The sequence below is a fragment of the Medicago sativa genome, chromosome 7, assembly GCF_051527215.1.
Source record: "Medicago sativa cultivar Bolivia chromosome 7, Bolivia_mono, whole genome shotgun sequence".
NCBI lineage: Eukaryota > Viridiplantae > Streptophyta > Magnoliopsida > Fabales > Fabaceae > Medicago > Medicago sativa.
Window position 1 is genome coordinate 80,358,767 of NC_140755.1, and position 16,019 is coordinate 80,374,785.

The following is a 16,019-nucleotide window of genomic DNA, read 5'->3' on the forward strand; positions in this document are numbered from 1 at the left end:
TTGTCAAGTAATATCCAGATTTGAGATTTCCCTATTAACCAAGTTCTCACTCAATGTCTAAATTTTGATAAATTAAAGTCAAGTTTTGACTAACCCATCAAACGAGGTGCCTTTAAGTACAGTGCCATTGATCAGTCTTAGCCACATTGAAAACAAAAACACTAACCTTTTTTCAAGCAAAAAACACTAACCTATCTTCACAATACAATACACTGTTCATTCACACAAAAGAAAGGAAACAAAAAGTGCATGGTAAAGAATGCCAAAATATAAAGAATGTATCTGCATTGAAAAGGAATAAACAATACTACTATTTTTCATATATCTTCCACATGGACATAACCCTACACAGGCCATATAGGATGATGATTTATCAATCGGTCGGTGTTGTGTGGGGGCCACCACGTTTTCTTTGCCAAACAGCTAGCAGAAAAAGGCAAGTATCTTTTGCTTTGTGGGAAACAAACAATACACGAGGTAGTCCATAGTCCATACACACACAAAACCAATCATCTATTTGGCTAAATTCTGATACAATATGTAACAAGATTCTGAGAAACCTTTTCAACGGACAACAACATCCCCAGCAGAGTGAACTGGCAAATGCAATTGGGAAGAAAAATATAGCATAACTATATATGCTATGGGAGTGTGCGTATCCTCGTTCTTCATGAGGAAGGAAGCACACTGTTGTTGTTATTAAGAAAACCAAAATCCCCAAAAAGACCCTGCATCATGGAAGAAAACAAAAGAGCACTTATTAACTGTTGTCCTCTGAAACTTCAATAATACATGCAAATACGAGAAATGCAATAAATATACTCCGACCCACCAAACATCATATTATATTTTCGTGTTGGAGTAAATAGGAGAAACAGAATCCTCCCCCCCTCAAAAACACAATCAAGTCCAAGTTAATAGCTTGGCATCATCATGTTTTTATGTAAGAGCTAGAAATGGAAACTTAAAGTACTTTGACTTCCAATTTCAATCCAGAAAAGAATACACATGATCAATTTATTTACAGATTGATGTGATTCATTGATTTGCAATGCTAAACCCGTCTCAAAGTAAATACAGAAAGATTTACCAATTTAATACATGATAGATCAAAATCATACCATTGCATCATTGATTGCATAAGCCACACAGTAGTGCTCCTGAAATTAAATCGCGCAGATAGAATATTCAGATACTAGTGGAATAAACAAAAGAGGAGCTCTTCATTATCTATAACAAAGTATGTGGTGATTGTTGGTCATGTCACTAAATAATTACTTGCATTAAGTTGGTCATGTCAACCCTGCTCTAGGATCAGGACCACCCATCAAAGCCCCAGCAAAGTGTATAGAATTAGAACAGGCTAATCAAAAAAGAAAAAGTGTATGTAACAGAATTCAAACACTTTTCATAACAAATGGACGCACCTGCATCATGTACCACTCTTCAAATTCATCGAACAATTCCAGACGTTCAATCCTAAACAGTAAAGTATCACCAATTAGTTTATCTTCATATTACTTACAAAAGAAATAGGCTGCCAACCATATATAAATTAGAAACAAAAAAGAGCATTTAGGGGGATATCAGGGATGAACAACCTTTAACATGAAGATATAAACTTTAGTACCCGATGGCAATTAAATAGTTTCATTTGACAATGATAGATATTGATAAAAGATAATGATTTGTAATGGTTAAAATCTTGATGGGAATTAAAAACTAGACAAGGCTTCCCTAAAAGAGAAGCCATGAAAGGCAAGCATAAGAGAAAGCAACTATTGTAGATGCTACTCAGGCAGAGCTAATGGGGGACCGTCACACTTCCCACCTTAAGAAATTTGATCAATATTACTACTCCCTCCGTTTCAAAATGAGTGTCGTTTTAGCCATTAAAATTGTTTCAAAATGAATGTCACTTTCAGTTTCCAATGCACTATTAATTACTTTTTCCCAATAGTACCCCTTAATTATTACTATGCACACTACTTCCAAAGTACCACATTTTACTTTAATTTATAATGATGGGAAATGCACCAATAGTTAACAAGGCTATTTTAGTAGAAGTGTCATGTCTATAGACAACATTATTGCATTTTTTAATATGTGTGTAACAACCTAAAACGGCACTCATTTTGAAACGGAGGGAGTATATTATTATTCTTGTACACTACTCTTATTACACCGCTCCCACCTCATCATTCCATTTGTATTCCTACTACGTGCTAACATTTATGTATATTAATGTTTTAAAAATTGAACTCAACATCAAATTGAAAGCCGTGGAATATAGGTTTTTACTGCTGATGAAAGGTAAAGAGAAAAAAATTACAAACCGATGTAAAGTACCAAAACAACAACCAAATAATAGTAAAATACCAAAGTAAATGTTAAATGATTTAAAAAAGATTGTCACATCATTAATGTATCAAATTATATCACACCAATATACATACGAAAAATAATTTGTGCTATATTCTCTCTTTTCCTTCCCTACTTAAATCCATAAAATGTCAACATCTGGAGCTCTACTTTATTTCCATCACTACTTTCCTCCTTCCTGTTGGAAGATTTTAATCTTATTAGCAATTGGATTTGGCCTGTATTAGTAGTATAAGCACTTGACCTAATTATCACACTACAAGCTCGACTCTTGTGCATCTTAGATTTATGCAAATACAACAATGGGGGTTGTGTTTTTCGGCATAGACAGCAATGAATGGTGGCTAGTACAAGCTGATACAACAACGGTGTTTTGTTTTTCGGCATAGACAGCAATGAACTGAGGCTAGTGCACGCTGACAGTGACCAGCGATCTTGTGAGTTGTTACAGCTCTCACAGACAGATTTTAGCTTTTGGTTGTACACTTTTTTGAGTTTGCAGGTTTTGGGAGGCCAGGGGCATGCTGGTTGCATACATCCTAAGTTTGGCCTTTGCCTCGACACACCATTCTTGGTCAAGCCCAGCTCCATTACCTACATTTGCCATTTCCCCACAGCTGTATGGCTCCCTTGGGCTGTTTTTTGTGTTGAGTGATCAAATCTTACATGTTCTCAGTTTGTATGTCCATCAGGTTTGACGCATTTGGACTTTCTCCCGCCTCTCTTAAAAGCGGTTATCACTAGTTTGTCGCTGTTTCAGTTTTTCCTACTGTATGGCACTTTTCCGATGCTGGCATAGAAGGAGAAAGCTTGAAGATGTTTGTCAAGATGTCCTTTTGCATTAAGGAATCATGCCTGTGGTTTGCTAACTTATTCAACAGAGGATCAATCCATCGGTGATTTTCTCGACACAGGCTAATCACACTGGTACCGACTCATGTTAGCTATGACTCACCCCATCCCCATCTTTTCCCTAGAGATATAGCATGGCCACTGTTTTTGTCCAAGGTGCAGTCTGGTCATGTCTGTAGTCCCAGAAGCAGTACAGCCATCTCTGGTCTAAGATTATTTTATTATCTAATGGAACTTATCTGTAACATAAGAGCTTAAGGCTTAATAAGCTTTAAGGAAAGAGTTACGATGTATAGAAAATATATCATAATACCGCTATTGTTTCTAATAGAATTTAGTGTAATTAAACAATATCTTGGGAATAGTTTCCAGATTTCATTTTATATGCTTGTTTCTCTCTCTGTTTATTTCGAGTCAAGTTTGGAATAAATAAGGGTTATATGTTTTCATTTTGCATGACACATATCCAATCAATAAATAAGAGAATGTTGTCCATGGTCTCTTCCATCACACTATTTCCTCTTTCAATGGCTTTCCCCAAATCTCTATAGTATTTAACAGGGAACTTAGTTAAACCGTGCTAAACTATTTTTAAGCTTCTAATAATTTTTACTAACTTTGTTAAACAATGCTAAACTATATCTAAGCTTAAAATAAATATTACCAACTTCTTGACAACTCTAGATAGAGAAGTGTCAGTTGGTATAATTATAATGCTCCACAGAATGATGTGTGTGTGAGTGTGCGCGCGCATGTGAGTCTGTGCGTGCGCTGGACAGTATATTATGACACTATTTGACTAGAAACAACAGAAGGACCGCACATGACGATAACACAATTTTAGCATTAAAAAATTAGCACAAACAAAAGACTTAAAAATTAACACACAAAATTCCAGGTAAGATTCGGAATAATACCTGCGTCTTTCTTGGGCATCAACAAAATCATTATAAACTCTCTGCATGTCCCATGCAACAGACTTCTGATACCCATGAGAGAAAAAAAGTATCGTAAGAGTGTGAATATGTTAGTGATAGAATAAATATACATTACGACTACATGATTATTCACATAAATAAAACATCAGTGTCAATAGTAGGATTAGAAAATAGGGAAAGAGAAAATTCAGATAACAACAATATTAATGATTATGATTAATATAATTTTAATATTGAGTATTGTAAGAACATAGATTGGATTTGGAGAATTTATCCAAACCCTCCAAAATCAGCCTCCTTTGCAATTTTTGAGTTCCCCCAAATTAGATGGAATCTGTATTATGAAGAAAAATAAACTCTCCAATGCCCTCCCCTCGTCTACTAAACTCCTAGCACACCCTAAATTTTTTTTGAGGTGAGGTTGTTCTCATTGCATCTTATCTAATTAATAGATTGCCTTCTAGTGCCCCTGCCTCAAAAAGTTTCATGGAGGTTCTCTCGCCCTTCTATCCTAATGTGGCCAACTCTGGTAACCTTGTTCTAAGAATATGTGGGTGTGTCGTTTGTCCATGTTCATATGTTCATAGTGGTAATAGAGGGAAACTTGATCCTGGAGCCTTAAAATGTGTTTTTATAGGGTACTCTTCCACACAAAAGGACTACAAATGTTATCATCCACCATCCCATAAATTCTTTGTATCCAGAGATGTCGCATTTCATGAGAAAGAAAGTTACTTTCATCAAACTCATCTTTAGGGGGAGAATCTAAGAAAGAAACATGAGCCTCTTATGTTTTGTGACTTTACTCTCGGGCCAGAAGTTGAGACTGAAAGTAAAGGTGAAAGTGAGTATACAATTGGTTCTATAACTGAGGCTGAAATCACTGGATCCACTCAAGACAGAGCTGATTTAAGATACCAGAAGAATCTGGTATATACAAGAAAAATAAAGGCCATTCAGAAATCTATTCATATCTAAGAATCCAACCCGACGTTACACGAGGTAACTTCCCCTGATCCTTTAATTTCTAGTGATTTAATTCCTGAATCTTATGCACAAGAACTAGAATCCAGCCCAACAACACATAAGGAACCAGTACAACAACAACACCACTTTATGAAGATCTACATCTTCCAATTGCCCTTAGGAAAGATGCTAGAAAATGTACTGATAGACAATATCTTTAATAAGAATTTAGAGCATTTCTTAGGATCAGATTTTATATTACTTATTATTATCATGATTTGTTGTTAATTTATGATTGAGCCAAAGTATCCCGATGAAGTAGGAACTAGTATTGAGTATTTTGTATCAAGTCAGTCTCGTGATTATCAATAATATTCAAGGTTGTTATTATTTTTGTCACCTTTTATCTATAATCTCACAGTTTCAACATGGTTTTGTTCAACTCCAAGATGAGTGTGAACACTATATCAAGCAGCTTCAATGAGATTTTTGTTTTCCCGTATGATATATTCTTATGTGTTTGAAGATCGACATACTCTTGCCCAAGGCCACATAATGTATACCTGGTTTGCTTTGCAGCCTAGACCCATTAAAAAGTTGTCAGACTTTATATCATGATGCAGAAATCCCTGAGTGCATCTATTCTCTACTACGTTTATTAGCAAATATCAACACTGTTTTTAAAGAGAACTTTCTACTGCAATAGTTAAACAAGTCTTTGAGACTCGGTTCAAGAAGGTCAATAGTCATAAGATTGTAGTCACCCTCAACTCCAGACCACTTTATATGAGGTATGTTGGTACCTTCTTGAAAGATCATTATGCAGTCCATCCCAAAACCATTCCTTCTCCGAAATGCCCCACTGTACCTAATAATCTATATCAAATGTTTTATATGACTTAAGGCCTTTCTAATCTCTCTAGATTGGTCCCGGGTTTAAGACTGGTTTCACACTTGTTCTTTACTATTGCAAGACATTTGAGATAAATTATCAGGTGTAGTGTGAGGGTGTTTTATAGAAGGAAGTCTTGCAATAGTTAAACAAGTGTGAAACCTGTCTTAAACCCAGGACCAATCTAGAGATATTAGAAAGGCATTCAGTCAGACAAGACATTCGAGATAGATTATCAGGTACAGCGGGGCATTTTTGAGAAGGAATGACTTTGGGCGTGGACATCATAATGATCTTTTAAGGAGGAACCAACATACCTCGTATAAAGTGGTCTGGAGTCAAAGGTGACTACAATGTCATGGCTATTGACCTTCTTGGACCAAGTCTCAAAGACTTGTTTAGCTATTGCAGTGGAATGTTCTCTCTGAAAACAATGTTGATGCTTGTAGAAAAACTAATAAACAAAGTAGAATATAAGCACTCTAGGGGAATGGGTCTAGGCCGCAAGGAAAATCAGGTATACATTATTTTTTGACCTTGCGAAAAAACATCACGATCATCAAACACATAAGCATATATCATACAGGAAAAACAAGAATTTCATTGGAACTGCTCAATGTGCAAGTGTTAACACTCAACTTGGAGTTGAACAAAACCATGTTGAAGAAGTTGTGAGATTTTAGATAAAATGGAGAGAGATAATCACATGAAACTAACTTGATACAAAAGACTCAAATATTAATTCCTATTTATAGGAATACAATTACTCTATCATAAATAAGGAACAAATCATCATGATAATAATAGGTAAAATCAGATCCTAAGAGATACTCTAAATAAATATAAAATATATTATAAAATATTTTATAATAATTTTGAGATGTTAGAATATTTTATAGCAATAAGCCAGTCTATAATTATTATTTTTTTGAATGGTAACAAGCCACTCTATCCTTTATCCAATTACTTGTGCTTTGAACATTTCTCACCTAGATGACATCTTTATCGTCATTGGAAAGCTTTTTGTAAATGGTAATCGAATCATATACCAAAGACGAATCATATACCAAAGACACGATAAATACCAAACACCAAAGACTTCTTTTCTAGCAAAAGTTACATGAAATACCTGCCATCCTTGGTCCAAAAATAATTTTTCCTTTGCATGTAAAGTTGGTGTAGCATAGATACCCAACAGAGGACATCCGCGACACTGATGCAAAACAAAAAAGATAAACCATGTTACGGTTTATACACATCCAATACATTGACAATTGATAATTAAAAGTCGTAATCTAAACGTAGAATCACCGTCACTCAGGCATAATTAACAAGACAATACCAATATAAGTCATGGAGCATATGTGGAAAAGGTAAAACACCAAATCTTAAATAAATTTAAGTCTCTAAGGCTTACGTCTTAAATTCAATACACGTTCCTCCTTGATCAGAATGAAGTCCGCAAGGAAGAATTGGAAAAATAAACAGGATAAACCAAGAGCACATGAATGTAAGTCCCAAAAGGGGAAGATGATAGAATTGTAAGAAGTAAAAAAAAACAAACAAGACATTCAATCAAATTATGGGAATGTGAACTATTAGTGAGGAGGAGGAACCCAAGCAGGAAAACAGAGACGTGTGTGCAGTGATTTGAAAACACATACCAAAGGATGAACAGAGAAGTCATGCATGAACATAGACTAGTGGAAGACCAGAGTCCTGGACACGGGTGGGAAGTGGGTCAGTGGCTGGCAACAAAAGTGGGTGCTTTCACATTGAAATAGAAGCCAGACAAAAGTTTGTTTTGCATTGAATTTGAAACAGAAATTCAAGTGTGTATATTCTATACCGAGTGGATGAGTTTCATTCACTATTGTAGCTAGACTAGCTTTCTGGTAGACAGTTGCAGTTAGTCGTTAGCTGTTCAGTTGTAACTACTTGTACATACCTACTACCTAGGCTTAGACATGCTTGTATAAATATTGTATTTGCATCAGAAACTCTCATTGGAACTCGATTCATTTTTCACCAATATCAGAAACTGTTTTCTCTCACTTTCTCACAACTAGTTTACTTCTAATACCCTAAAATGTTTCTATTGAGAAGTCGTGGAAGTAACCAAAAAGATTGGGCTGAAAACTCCAAAAATATGTGGAGATGGCGACTTTGATTTACAAAGCTATCATCCAAAACCACAGGCATGACAACTAATCTATTATGCAAAAACTGCAATGTCATGAATAGTTCAGTTTGCAATGGTCCAAGGCTACAAACTAACTGCCCAACTATGGGTGAGACTAATCCTCACTTGAGGTACGAAATCATCCCTTTGCACAAATATTCTTCAGCGGTATTTAAATTTCTAGCATTGCATTTAAAGCTCATCTCATTAAGGCTCGCTTACTACAACTTGCTACAAACTTATAAGTAAAATAGTATAATGAACAAAAAGAAGGTACAACAATTACAGAGAGTAAAAAGGCAAAGCAAATACGATATGTGTATTAGAGAACGAAGATCCACTTTTAGGATCAGACACCTCCAATGGTAATCCGAAATCAATCAATTGTAATCTAAAATCCACAGTAGAGAACAAGATACAAAACTTTGACATTCATACCTCTAAATTTCTGATCATCTGCTGACCAAAAGCATCATCTGGATGGATCTGTTAAGAAAGTGCCATATAATGCAAAGAGGATATTAGTTTATTCCCATAAAAAGTAGTAGAATGAGAAACTATGAAGGTTGTAACCTGCTCATAAAGAAAAAACAGTGCTGTTGAAAATGTTCGGCAGGCCCAACCAACAACTTCGTGACTTGAATCTGGATCCAAGTAAATCAGAACACATTCTGCAATTATAAAAGTTGGCAGGCTGATAACAACATCAGAATGAATCAATATATTAAACCTGGATCATAAATGCATGTGTATACACATTCGCACTTACACACATAAATATATAAAACAGCATAAGATACAAGAAATTAGCATTAAACCCTCCAATGTTTGAGTGCCTTTAGCAAATATAATATCATATAACTCTATAAACATATTTATTTATGGGAAATGCTAAAGAGTGCCCTTAGGGCATTAGTTTAGAAGATAAAAATAGAAATATTGTATTGGGAAATGGTAAAAAGTGATAAATTTAACTTTTTAAGAATTAAAAAATTGCTGAATTTTAGGCAAACTTACTTCATTTGGATTCCTTAATAAATAACCATTTATTTATATAATAATAAATAAGTTAGTAAATGAAGCCATAGAAATAACATTACATATACGTTATGCCCAAACTTGTTTCTTCCTGCCATTTCCATTTCTTAAATATAAAATATATGACTGTAATATGTGCAAAGGAACAAAGTGCCGCTCACCAATATTAAAATTCAGAAACGCTTTCTTCGAAGTCATTTTCAATTTTAAAATTCTAGATTGTAGGAGCTCGTCTATTTATATTTATCACTTTGCCAGGAGGTGATAAAAAAATGATTAATTGTAATCCATCAATATATTTCAAAATGTTCTGGTGGTGCACAGTTGCAAGCTGTATGAAGAAATACAATATTGCTGGCTAATGACTGAATATCAGCACTGTCTTTAAAACCCTTTCTGATTTAGTCAAATTCTAGGAGGTATATTAATTGTTTTCATATCTTTTCCTAGAAGGGGCTGATACATCCAAACAGTTATCAATTATATCCAGATGGTAACAGAACTAACAAACAAGAGATAGATAGAGTTGAATCCCAAAACATACCTTGGATCCATCTCAGTAATGGTTATGATGTCATTTAATTGTTTTATATCACGCAAGTCTGCAGGGACTAGTTTATAATGAGCACTGATAACTTCTCCTTTCTCTGGCATAGAATGAGACATATAAAGCATCAGTAAAGATCAGCAGTAATCATGAATGTGCTAATATTCAGCATTGATGTTTCTAAATATCATAGTGAAAAGACCGTATTGGTTACATCCGCAAATGCTACAGATCTAATTTTTAATGTTTGTTGTTGAGATTAAACTGAGTGGCAAAATCAAAATTTCTCTAATGGCCAACTCTTTCAGTTAATCCAAGCAATTTATTTGCTATAGTAACAATGTCGAGATTGAAGACATATATAATATAAAATAAAAACATAAATAAAAGATTTATTTCAATCGAATTTATTCTGAGATAATTAGATACCATGTGCTAGCACAGAAGAAAAAGAAATTGCAAGAATATGAGGTTAAAATCGGCACAAAATGCCCCTTCGATATAAAGCATCATACTCAGCACTACTTACCCCTTGAAATGGAGGCTGTTTCACCAAGTTTATTCTTCAATTGACTGCAAGTCTCGATCAGTGCTGCCTTTTTACTTGTTACCTGGATGGCAAGCATGATAGTAGTTTAACTTTCTATATTAATCGTGGCAGTTAACAACTCACAATTTAAAAACAATATAAAGCTTTTGTATTTCGTTTTGCAATTAGACATATACTTAGTGAAACCAGATTGTATTAACCATGAGTTTCTTGACAAAAAACGTATATGACCACCCCATCTCAGAGCCCATAAACAACTATAAATTAAGGCTGCAGCATTGTCTAATAAAGGTTGCAGAAAGGTACTCAGGTTTATACCTCTTTAAAGTCCACTTCCACATATAAATGTGGTGCTTTCCCCTCATCCTGCCAATAAAAGATTTTAAACATGTAAGTTACAACTGCACATTGGCACATAGCAATACACCATAGGTTAATGAGGCTATAGCAAAAAGGTTACAAAATTGGAACAACTGGTAATTGGCAACAATGTATAAAGGTTTACACACCCAGAGTCACATCCAAACAAGCGGATGGAGACTATTAGAAAACAAGGATCCCATCATACGGCATGCAGATTTATTTTTGTATCTATGGGTAAAAGAGGAAATCAATCTTCTATGCTACCAGGCTATAACAATGTTGTTCAACTGATTATGTTTTGTTTTAATAATCATGCATATTTTGCACACATATTACTGTGTCATAACTTAAATACACACCAAAAACTTGGTGAAGTGCAAATCATTCTACAATATGCACAGCATTTATAGATGGACACAGCAGCAACCATGTCCAACTACTTTTTTTGGAGCCATCGGAAACATACAAAACAAAGAAAACAAGAATAGAAACAAAAATGAAAGCAAAAGCACCAATCAAGGGGATTCACAAGGCATGGATATTGAACCTTACATATTTATATATGTACTAGAATATTCCACCACTCACTAATTTAAGTTAAAATTATATATATATATAAAAAGGACGGGTATAAAAAGCTTTGAAAACAGGAATTAGTGAAGTCACGATTTTGTATTCATCCAAATTAATGCATCTGACATCCATTGTCTATTATTTTTCCGTACAAAAATTTACATAAGTAGCCCACACAGTTTGGAGAAGTTACTTTCAACCTCAAAAAAACAATAAAAAAATAATAAAATAAAAGCTAAAGCACGTCCATGACATGAGAACTTAGTTTCCAAAACATTTGATAATCTAAATCTCTAGGTCTTTGATTCTTTCGTAGCAGAGTATGACATACTGTCTAAAGAGAGTAAGATTGTGAAGGCAGCAGACAGTTAGCACAAGAACACCAACAAAGATGAAATAAAAAATGTCATCGTGTCCTGTTATAAAACAAATTGCACTAAAATTTCACCAAGATACTGATGCAAAATCTTTGGGGTCAATAATAATTCAATCCAAACCTTCACTTGACCCGCACAGCTCCAAAATAAGAGGAAATTATAGTTTTAAAATCAAAGCAGATTAACTTTAAGTACAATTAGCACAGCATAACTCAAACTCAGGCACCTGCAACTGAAAATATGTTGTATCAAAGCCTGCTCCAAGTGATAGTATCTGCGTCTTTATTGGGCCATTTTCATTGTTCTTTTTCTCAACATCAAGAAACTGGTAGAGAAATTTCCGGAGGGCAGCCCAACGAGCAAAGTAACCTTCATACTCAAACAATTATAGAAATTAACAAGCAACTTGTTTTACGGGTCAGTACTTACATAAATCAATTCCAAAAGACAGCTAAATCTTACCACGATTAATAATCGGAGATCTTCTTACAGGCCTTCTCACAAATAAATGAATGTAATCATCTTTCATGTACCCCTTTTTCACACATGACCTACAACCAGTTCATGGGAAGCAAATTTCCATCATATAAGAATAAAATCTATAATTCATACAAGAGGAAAAACTACAACCAGAAAGGAAGAAGAACATCATCAAAACCAATGTTCAATTACATGGAATGTTATTAAGTTTACAACATTGTGATAGACCTTCCAATACACGGAATAGATGGATAGACCTAAATCAGTCCACTATTATGGACCAAAGTTCTTTTAATGTTGAATCATTGTGCATGAACTCCAATCTATATCATTAAGTACTAAAAGTATTTTTGGATGGATAGACCCGTTTTCCATTTGAGATAACCAGCCAAAGTCCATAACATCTTTTCAATTGTTTTTCTATCATATGCTTGTAGCACCGACATTTCTGATCGAACACGTGTCCAATGTCTGACATTTGACACGACACCGATACATGTGAATATATTCAATTGCATCCTTTTCTCAAATAACTACCGGTGTCGATGTGTCAGTGTTGTGTCCATGCTTCAGAAATCATATGTTTTTATTGTAAGGTGTGTTTGGATGGAGGGTTTAGGAGGGGAAGGGAGGGGAGAGCTTACTTTTCTTTTCTAAATTACAGACTTTATAAAATTGATTTTTAGAAAATTGAATCAACAACATGATAAATGATCATATAATACTTCAAAAACACTTAACTTATATTAAAAAAAAACATTTTACATTGTTCGTAATTTAAAAAATAAAAGTAAACCCTCCCCTCCATTCCCGTCCTAAACCCTCAATCCAAACACACCCTTAATGTATTTGGGGTTTCGAACTTATGAATCTCTGAAAAAAGCAAAATAGATCATCTTCACTTCCTGTCTCCATTTCTCCAGTCCATTGGCCAAAAATTTCAGTGATTTAAGGGGTATAAACGATATTTCGATCATACCTAATGTCACAATATCATGTTCACATGAGAAGCAATAAATAAATTGAAAAAAATTGCATGATTCCAAATGCAACAAAAATGAAAATCTGAAATAGCTTTGCGGCAATAAAAAAACAAAGAGAACACGAATTGATTGTGAATTGTGATAGTGATTGATTGATCAATAAAGGAGAAAGGTGTGCGTGTGAGCGTACAATTTACTGGCAGAAGCGTCATCGTTGGTGGCTTGTACCGCCGCAGTGTTACTGTTGTCGATGCGTGAATCGGCCACTGTATCCGCCATGGTTGAATAACGAAGAAACGAACGTGATTCTCTTTTTTAGGTGTCAGCTAAAAGTAACACAACCATGATTTTTAACCCCCTATATATAGCGTAAATAAAAAAAAAAATCTAGCGACACACTATTTTCAACACGGTTAAAATTCACATTCACACCTGAGCTATGAAGTTCCGATACTTCAAAATAGATGACGCATCGTATCCCCTATATCCTGCACTGATATCTGTCCGATACTTTCTGATACATGTTAGAAGAGTATCCGATAATTATCATGCACCTATACCTGCCCCAAAAATTCTCAATTAATGTTAACTAAAATAACTTAACTCTTAAGTATAGTGCTTCTTTTTTGGATCAATATAGTATAGCACTAACAATGTTCCTTTTGGGTATAATATAGGACTTATGGTGCTCTTTTTGGGATATATTATATATGTAATTGATTAATCATCACTCTCTTAATCGTCAGAATTATTTATATTTATGTTGATGTGCTACGAGTCTATGACTGATTTCTTTTGTTTGTTAATATATTTGCATATTAAAAAAATGGTTATAATTATATTGTACATTTAATTATATAATTTTTTTATTAACGTATCTCAGCCGTATCGTATCTTGATTTTTAAAATTTTCCCGTATCGGCGTATCGATGCAGTATCGTATCCGTATCGTATCTCGTATCCGGGCTTCACAGCACCAGAGCATTATCCAAGTAATGTCTATGTTGGAAAGTGTGTATTAAAATATAGGGAAAATTACACTAACCTCCCCTGAGGTTTAGGTAAATGTATCCTACCTCCCCTCTATTTTCTCACTCAGCAGCAATACCCCCTACCGTTATCTCTGTCAATCTTCCGTTGGAAAAACTGAAGAACTTCCTTTCCAATCAAATTAAAACGCTTGTTACATAAAAAATTGAAAAGGATTATTCATTTTAGATTCATGCCTACTAAAATTGATCGAATGTTGACATGTTGTGTATACCCCTCACTCATCATCTATTCTCCAACAACAAGAAAACCATGAAATGAAAGAAATGTTGTTGCCCAAAAGCATGTAACGACGGAAATAAAAAGCAAAAAATGAAAAGCAATAACGAAAATCAGGAAGAACCAAAAAATTTAGAATTTGGTGTATTAATTGTGCGGTGTCGCACCATTAGATTATGTAAGATGTGTAATCATTACAAGGGGATATAGACCCATTCTTCCAAAGACTGCTCCTGTTTGGTTCAATAATACTTATTTTTTGATGTCATGATATTTTTTTCCTGCAGCTCTTACGCCAAATTTCAGCAACAAACAATATTGTTTTCATCAATGAAAAAAACGTTCTCTACAATATTGTTTTAACGGTTGCAAACGGTGTTAATTTGTAAAGGGAGATCTCTATCTATTTTAAGAAAACTTAGGGGATGTTAGTGCCTATTATAAAACTAGAAGGGGTGTTTGTGTTGTTTTAAGAGACCTTAAGGGAGGTCATTATAATTTTCCCAGAGCATTATCCAAGTGATGTCTATGTTGGAAAGTGTGTATCAAAATATATGTTGATAACATTTTTTCAGCGTCAAAATATGTCGGTGTTAGGGTTTGCACAATTTCTTTTTTGAGGGAAAACTTTTTTTTTATTACAATAAGGTTTGCACAACTTAAAATTCAGCTAACCAATCCAAAAAGCCCAAATTAATATTTACAAAAACTAGCCCAACCCAATTTCAAAATTAAAGAACAATTTGGTTTACTATTTCTCAAAACTGATGTTGTACTCTACCCGTTTCACAATCCATTTCTTTCTACTCACTATGATTTCACAAACCTTCATATATGTGTTTGTCAAATCTGCAATTTCTTCACAAATATCAAATTCTTCCTCAATGAAATTAATCAAAACATGATTCATCTCTGAAATCCAATTCAACCAAAATGTGATTCCTCTTTCAAACCCACTTTAGCATCTTCTTTCTTCACACTTTCGGTACAAAGTTGGACCGTACAACTCTTCTCTTTCGTTTTTGTTGTTGTGTCTATGCATTGTGAATTTACACACACATATATAAAACATGTCTGCAATCCAAACAATTTTATGTGTTGTTGTATTGTATGTATCACGAAAAAGAAGTAACATTTTACCATCCGTCTATTTGTTGAGAAATATTTAGGTCAAAGTAAAGCATTGCCTACTGTAATCAACTTTAAACTTGGATGGAAGTTTGGGAAGTTGTCCCAATATTTATATTTATTTAAAACATCAAGAACCCGAAGTTAAGACAAAGTTGTAAAAGTGTGTGGTGTCGAACCCTTCAAGTTATTGTCAGCAATAGTTGAATTAACTAAACTTCTTAACTTGGAACTCACGGGGGAGATAGTTCCATTTAATCGCAAATTCCCAAGATTAACACACAATATTTTCTCTCCCACCCCTAATCAATATCTTGTAAGAACAAACATTATTGGGAAAAACCCAAGTCTTACATCGGATAGATAAGACTCTTGAGTATAGTTTATAAAGAGGAGGCAATCATCACCTTACAAGCCGGTTTTGTAAGGATGAGTTAGGCCTCAAATTTCAACATGGTATCAGAGCTTGTCGAATTCAAGGGAGTGCTGGGCGTGAGAG

The 16,019-nt window shown here is 34.4% G+C and overlaps 1 protein-coding gene across 4 annotated transcripts; it reads right to left on the reverse strand.

Annotated features, from left to right (window-relative positions):
- Positions 1–270: 270 nt before the first annotated feature.
- On the reverse strand, positions 271–13,457 carry SBI1 (Leucine carboxyl methyltransferase). Of its 4 annotated transcripts, none has more exons than XM_085729715.1 (14): positions 13,314–13,457; positions 12,123–12,211; positions 11,887–12,029; positions 10,666–10,713; positions 10,327–10,408; positions 9,795–9,897; positions 8,786–8,906; positions 8,651–8,698; positions 7,160–7,243; positions 4,152–4,213; positions 1,428–1,479; positions 1,279–1,308; positions 1,122–1,160; positions 271–728 (listed from the first exon to the last, which is right to left on the reverse strand). In XM_085729715.1, the coding sequence occupies exons 1-14, from the start codon at positions 13,400–13,402 to the stop codon at positions 669–671; spliced, it is 1,050 nt and encodes a 349-aa protein (XP_085585841.1). In that variant the 5' UTR covers positions 13,403–13,457; the 3' UTR covers positions 271–668. The 4 variants fall into 4 exon arrangements, with proteins under 4 accessions (XP_085585841.1, XP_085585840.1, XP_085585843.1 ...); XM_085729714.1 differs by having other exon boundaries at positions 4,152–4,216; XM_085729717.1 differs by lacking the exon at positions 1,279–1,308.
- Positions 13,458–16,019: the final 2,562 nt, after the last annotated feature.